This window comes from Charadrius vociferus, unplaced genomic scaffold (assembly GCF_000708025.1).
Source record: "Charadrius vociferus isolate BGI_N301 unplaced genomic scaffold, ASM70802v2 scaffold161, whole genome shotgun sequence".
Classification (NCBI taxonomy): domain Eukaryota; kingdom Metazoa; phylum Chordata; class Aves; order Charadriiformes; family Charadriidae; genus Charadrius; species Charadrius vociferus.
The window spans coordinates 1,906,752-1,914,537 of record NW_009646928.1 but is presented as its reverse complement, the minus strand read 5'-3'; the positions used below and the strand labels follow the sequence as shown (position 1 = coordinate 1,914,537).

At 34.6% G+C, this 7,786-nt stretch overlaps 1 protein-coding gene across 1 annotated transcript in view; it reads right to left on the bottom strand.

Moving 5' to 3' along the window:
- Positions 1 to 280: 280 nt before the first annotated feature.
- OLA1 (Obg-like ATPase 1) overlaps positions 281 to 7,786 on the bottom strand; it is a 99,893-nt gene continuing 92,387 nt past the window's right edge. The window contains exons 7-9 of the mRNA XM_009894540.1: positions 7,059 to 7,155; positions 4,866 to 4,988; positions 281 to 805 (exon numbers count right to left, since the gene is read on the bottom strand). Of these exons, the coding sequence (XP_009892842.1) occupies positions 704 to 805; positions 4,866 to 4,988; positions 7,059 to 7,155 (322 nt within the window). The 3' untranslated portion in view covers positions 281 to 703. The remainder of the gene's footprint in view (positions 806 to 4,865; positions 4,989 to 7,058; positions 7,156 to 7,786) is intronic.

The following is a 7,786-nucleotide window of genomic DNA, read 5'->3' as shown; positions in this document are numbered from 1 at the left end:
TAAAAATAATTTACGCTGCATCGTTCTTATTATCCTTACTATCATCTTTCAGTGAATGTCCATCTACAAATTCATTAACTTTTTTGAGACAAATCATTGGCATCCTAATCTTCCGATTCCCATGAAAGACTCACTTTCGAGATACAATTGCAGCTGCCCCACACTGCCAGTTACTGTATCATACACGTCTTAAAATTCTGTAATCAGCATCCACCAGGTGCCGTATCGCATTCAGCACACCACAGTCAGTCAATACAGACATCCCCAAACACACCAAGGCTGGTTTTGTCAAATGTTTTATTGAGTGTAGACATCTGGAGTACTGTAAAACATGCATTATCTGTAGATTCAAAAAGGAGCAAGCCACATTGTCCTCACTGTCAAACGTGTCAGGCTTGGCATACATGATGGAGATTAATGAAGTATCATGAGAGTAATATGGTTCCTGAAAAGCTTCTACAATTTGGAGTAGGGTCTTAATCGTTTGAAATGCAAAGCTGTTCACATTTAGTGAACTTGCATGTTCGCTGGAGGCGCCATATTTTAATTCAAAACAAACAAGAATAATTTCACTGGGGGGAGGGGAAGTTCCCTAGGTAGAAACCGTATGCTTTTCGTTTCCAGATATTCCATTCTAAATAAAAATTCATATGCTTTTTGAAGCAGCACAGTTTATTTCTGAGCAATGAACAACATCTGATATTCATTTCTTCTTGGGTTGTTGAGGTGTATTAAATTTAAAGAAGATAATATCTCCATCCTCCACTATGTAATTTCTGCCTTGTTGTCTGTATTTTCCAGCTGCCTGTAAATAGAACATACAAAAGGAAAATGAGTAATTTCATTAGGCATTTTATCGTATTTTCAAATTGTAATTTTAAAATACATTTTGGTAAAGAAATGGTACTACTTCAGCTTCAGAGTTGCACAGCCATAATACTCCCTCAGTTTGACATAATTTGGTTTTACATACATATAAAATATATACAAAAATAATTCAACTTCCACTGAATCGGTGGTGTTTAAATCCCATTGGCATTAGATATCAGTAAATCTGTAAACTCTGGCCAGTCTTAAAATAAAGGGCACTAAAAGAACTCTTTTTTTTTTTTTCCTTCTTTCTTTCTTTCAGCTTTCAGGCTTTCTTTTTCTTCATCTAAAAAACCTGCAGATGGCAAACACTGGTGGCAGGAATCTAAAACAGTATTGCTGGAAAGGGCGATCAGCAACAGCGTGCATCGTGGCTGCATGGCTGTTAAACTGGTATACGAACTACTTCTGTGCTGCTCCAGCAAAGGACAAGCGAGTACTGTCAAAACTAAAGATGGGAACACTCTGCAAAAGTCACAACCGTACACGCCTCGTGCTTCGAGCGGGGCTCTCATGTCTGCTTGTGCCCAGATAATGAAGGACTGAGGAGCACAAAATACAGGCTCGGTTTTTCTGACAGAAATTTCCTTTAGAAGAAATTTGCTTCAGAAGGACAGATATAAGAGCAGATAGGCTGTGAAACCAGGATACAGGAGAAGGCATATAGACCAAAGACATGAAAAGGAAATCCGTTATGAAAATGCTGTACTTGAGGAGAGCAGAAAATAGGCAAGGAATCTATTAAATGGCAGTAGTCCCTGCATTAGAATTTATTCTTATATTTTTCTATCTTTATCTCGTCGTAATTAAACCTGGTATTACAGAGGCTACAGAGAAGCTGTGGCATTAGGACTGACAGACTGGGCGGGAGGTGGTCTGCAGAAGCATTTATCTTGAAAAGTGATCTACAATATGGAAAAGTTGAGAGCTTCTGCTTTAGTTCAATAACCATTCCTGTTTTGAAGTTTTCTCTTGCAGGAGAAAGTGCTTCCATGCAAGACCTCACTGTGCCATTATTCTCAATGACACTATCACAGTGGTGGCATGCTAAGATCCCATTACAGGAAAGCTGTTAACTAATGACCTTAGTTGCAGTAGAACAGATCAGATTAATGGTACATAGTTAACTTAGACACCTTTCTTTCACAAAACCTGCTCTGTAAAGCAACGTATTTCCCCATATTGCCGTCTAGGAATTTAGAGGCTCGATAACCTTCTTGCTGTCGTTCCATATTTAAATGTTGTCACCAGTGACGCTACCCTACCAAAAACTGCAGCTAAAAGAGCCTCGACAACAAATTTATAGTGCAATAGTAATTTGCCTTATCCCATATGACAATATTGATAAATAATAAACAGCATTTCGCAAATATTTTTATATCCCCCCTCCCCCGGAAATTTGTTTAGCCTATAAAAGGTTTACTTTCAAGTAGACTTAGTAGTTCTTTCCTTTGAAGATCCTAATAATGCTCAAAGTCAAGAGTAATTAGACTAATTGATGGCATAAACACTAATAAAACGGTGCTGTAAAAATCATCAGCAAGTGTAAGCTGCAGGCACAGGTACAGAGACATTTTACAGTTGAATACATTTATTACTCAGAAATATTTGTAGAAAAAACTGACCTCCACAGAGTAACAATGCAGATTTTTTTTTAGCACGCTACTACATGCTGTCAAAACGGCATAGACTTCTTTAATTAAACACATTTTGACACACTAATGCAAGTTTATGTATTTTTGTTACCAGTTTACAGTTAATTAAAAGTGACAGTGTTCCTTTAAATTCTCTAGAGACCATTTAATCCATTTCCATTGCTATCAGAAACACTGGTTGAAAAAATCAATACCCATTTGTGAATCTTGAGTATGTATTAAACAAGACACGTCTAACCAGTTCATTTGCACTTGAAAGCAGCCATCTGTAGAAGCCAGCTTTGCCTAAGCAGATATGATTGCTAATAATGTGATATCCCTGTAGACTACAAAGCCCACACAGAGCTATTCAGTGTATAGTTCACAGCACTGGCATTAAATTAGTTATGCTGTACTGGTGTTAGACACACACAAAATCAAACTTAAAAATCGATCAACTTGATAACATACAAAGCAAGCAACTCCCATTACCACTGTTATTTCAGTTGACTCCTAAAAGCTCCCAAATTTAATTTTGAAATTTACCAGCAATATAAAAGTAATTAGTATTGTGTATGGCATGAAACATTATATTAAATGCAAACTGGAAAAGACTAGAGTAATATAACGCATTTTTCTAAAAGCAAGGGTTTTTTTCTAACCTTGATTTAAAAACTGAGCAACAAATGCAGATATGCTTGCTTTACAGATATTTCAAAACAATAAAAATTTAATCGTTAAATTATAATTTGAATATGGAAGCATGATGTCTAGAATCTTACATTGTGAAAAGCAAATAAAAATACATAAGCAAAATATTCAGAGATTAATAGGTATTAACTCATGCAGCTTCTCAGGGAAAACACTCAGATTTGAGCATCAAAAACTGTTTCTGGCAAAATTTGAATCTTGGTTACATAAAGTGGTTTCTGACTGCAGAATATCACATTTATTTATAGCTGTGGTTTCACTTTACAACTACAACTCTACTTCCCTTTTCATGAGGCAGTTCACATGCCGCAACGAACCAATTATACTGGGATTTTTTTTTTCCCCTCACTTCCTGGGGTTCAAACAAACCTATTAAAGTCCCGCTGCTCAGTATGATCTTCCTTAGTGATACCACTGAGAATAAGCTGAATCTGAAATCATAGTTTTGCATACCTTTCAAGCTATCAAATAGTAAACAATAAAGCCGAACCTTTTAAATTCTTTAACACATTATAGATGTAGGAACCTTCAAATACTAAGATTGATTAAATCAAACTAATGTGCTTTGTGATTGCAATTTTATAAAATACAAGTCTTAATAAAACATCAAAAATGCCAAATGAGAAATCAAATGCGTATGAAATAAAGAGAAGTTAAAGAAGCTGGGAATCTGGGAATAATGCAATAGCAACACAAAGAATAACAGCTTTTTTAATGACATTTATTTGCCATGTACAAGTTCATTTCATATTTAATAACTTCAAATCTGATATAATTTGTCAGCTATAAGAAGGACACAACTTTGGGCACCCAATCAGTCTCTGCCCTCTAGTGTTGAGAAAGCAGATAAAACTCTACTTAATAGAAGCTTCACTACAAAGAAGCGTGAGCTCAAGAAAAAAGTTCTTCGTTAAATATCTTCACTGTCTATTCAGTAGATAGTCGCTAGGAAACTTCACCTATTTAATAATTTTCGTGGACTACATACAACTATTACGGGCACCCTGAACAATTAAAGTAAGGCATGACATTTTTGGATAAGACATCAAAGGGTGATTGAATTAAATATTGAAATGATAAATTTTAAGATTCTAATTGTGCCTATCAGAGTCTAAGAGTAGAATCTACTAATCCTGAAAAAAAAGTTACATTTTTATAATACAGTATTTTCTTAACAACCTGCATCCGATATTTGTATTACCTTCACTGCAAACTCAAAGCAAGATGACACATTATTAGGAGAAACAGATTTTCTGTGTTTCTTGCATTTTCTTTTAGAGGCGATTCAAAAATCTGCTCTCATCTTAAAAAAATGTTATTTTTCAAAAGCAAATGCATTTTAAAGCTTATTTAATTCTGAACACTAACACATAAACAGAAAAAAAATTAGCATAGCATTTGTCTTAGTGCTGACACTTAGTCCATAAACTGTCATCTCCTGGATACTGAAATAGTTGCATTCCTGTTCAGTAAGTTGGTGTATTTGAATTCCTTCCTAAGTAAAAGATGAAAATAGATTTCGGTCTATTGCTAGACATGACTGTTAATAGATTAGCCTAGCATCAAGAACTTCTTCCCAGTGAAAAATAGACTTGAAATGGAAAAATGGCACATATGGAAGAAGGAAGAAGAAAAAGATGGGGAGCTCACCTTGACAGCAGCTTCTGAACCTCCTTCTTTAAAATCTTCATATTTCATTACTTCAGCCATAATGAATCCCTTTTCAAAATCCGTGTGAATCTTCCCGGCTGCCTGAGGAGCCTTCGTCCCTTTCTGTCAAAGGAAAGACCGGAAGAAAATTAATTGCATTTAGGAAGATTGATTGCAGGAAAGAGGTTTCTGCTTTTTGATATGCTTTCAGGATCCACTGAAACTTTGTTTCATATCAGTTAAAATGTCACACATACAGCTGGGTAATTCTCAATATTGGGACATACAGAGAGATGCCTTTGCCACAGATAAACCAACTGATATTAAAGAGCAGCAGCTTTGTTTTTGCTAATAGGTATCAACAGTAGTATTGATTTTAGAAGCTATGGTTGTGTGTTGTTGCGGGATTCACTTCGATCTTTTGCTTTCCACACAGAAAGTGAGGAAAATAAAGATTTTTAAATAACTTTAAAATTTTAATTACTCAAGACTTTTACTTACATCCAAATAATTTCAATTAAATGATAACATTCACTGGCAAACGATATTTGTAATCAAAAATGATTTACGGATCTCAAGCCCTACATATTAGCTTATTTTTATTTCAGAATAATTTTAGTAAGTCTAATATAGAACAAAATAAGCATTCTTACCAAAATGTCAACAATTGAATCACTAAAAAATAAAAAAATCACAGGCAACTATTATAAGATAATTTAAGTTTATGCAATAGAGGAGAATGCATTATAACTGCATGCTTTAAATTACAAGGACATACATTCTGTGCACATACAACCATGGAGAGAAATTTGAGAAATAATGGTGACCTAAAGGCTGCTTAATAAAGCATGTTAAAGTGCTAAGGAGTCTGACAGTGTAAAGCACAGTTTTTACAATAAAAGATGTATTGGGTTAATATGGCTACTCACTGATGCTTACCTGACTAAATATCTTTGCACATTAAATCAAAGATACTTACAATCAGTCTTAAGATAAACCAGCTTTCAAATTTTCTAATAAAGAGGAAGCATTTCTCCTACTGAAAACAGTGGAGTTTCAGAATGTGCTTTTAAAAGCTATGGCAAGAATCAGAACAACAAAACTTCTGCTTTTATATTATTTTGGGAGCTCTTTCAGGGACTTCAGCTAGCAGATATCATGTAAAAGGAGATGAGATGAAAAGGCTAAAAAAATAAATGTGCTTTTAGGAAAATAACGTGCTAAAACATATACACAAACATCTGTAGCAGTATTAATAAAAATATAAATTTAATGGAAATGATGTTGATTAATGAAAACAAATTAATTCCATTGAATGAAATTAAATACAACACTGAAATTCACTGCACAGCACTAAATATGCTGATGCAAAAAATAACAGCTCAATGACAGATTTGCATCTCCAAAAGTTGACATTTTTGTAATTTTTACGATAGTTTGTAACTACATGCATTTCAAAATATTTTTCAATACTAATCTTTATATTATAACATATTTGCATTCAAAGGCAAACCACTACAGCTCAGCTCTTACTGTCCTCTGGGAATAAATTAGTTGATCTCTATGGCTATAATCATTCTACATCAATATTTGAAATTCATAATATAATTTCAGGCATTACGTAAGTTCCCGGATAAACATATAAAACTACCAAAATAAACTAGGTCTAAATATTAAAGTCAGTAAAAGACCTGAATTACTGCACGCTGATTTTAGGTTTTTGAGCCCAACTGTGTATCCATGAGGAATATAATGATGTTATATTGCTTTTATTGCTGAAAATGTAATCCGAGCAAAGCAAAGGAGGAATGAACCACCCGCAACCCAAACAAACTTAGTGAATACAAAATGAAAAGCAACATCAATTTCACCGCAGACAAACCCAGTCACACAGATTAAGCAAGCACAATACTGGTACGTCTTATCTCTGACCACAGGAGGAGGGTAGACAGATTCTACAGGATGAAGAAATTCAGACTATGTAATAGGCAGAATCAATTGTTACCTGCCTCAATCAATGCAGCTCCACTTTCACTGTTCAGCAGCTCACAAATAATTAAAGTTATCCTGGACAAAAACCTCATCTGTAATGACTAGCTAACCGCCACCATGACAAACTTCAAAGTCAGTGATATCAATCTGAATTCAATAGTGTGGAACTGGATATAGCTGATGAATAAGTATGAATCTTACCCTGATGGTCCATGCACGCACTTCATCTGGGCCTGCAGTGAAAAAGTATTCTAGTTGGAGTGCTGCATATCCAGCCTTAATGATCTTTGCTAAAGCACTGAAAAAAAAATGAATCCAATTCATTCAACATATACACATAAACCAGCTAATGCCCCAAGTAATCAATTTACATGGAAAGACATCATATATTTTGAAGACACCGCGTCTACTTTTAAACACAGCAGTAACCGCAGTAGCCTTTTTCTTTGAACTCTCTTCAGAAGAACTACTTTTTTACTGCAGCATCATAAAGACAGTATTTTGATTTGTTTATTCAGCATGATACAGAAATATGGGATAAATTTAAATCACCCTATCAGGCAGCACTTTTGCTCTCATGCAATTTTCAGGACTCCAGGTCATGAAAGCATAACTGTTTGACTGAAATTCAATATTGAAACAATTTATTATAGTTCTTCAGAAAAATTATGGCAAAATTTTCTCCACCGTCCCTATTCCCCGTGGATGACGAAACAGTTTTGGTGATCATTCCTTCTCAAAAATATACATAACTAATACCTATGTTATAATTAAAACACTGTACAGAGATGACAGATGACAGTTAAAAACTTAATTTAAAATAAATCTTTTCACTCTGTCTCATGGTAAAGAAAGGAGAAGATTCTCTCTTTATAATGGTAATTACTCTGTCATTTATTATTCTATCAGCGCAAGCAATTAAATTACTG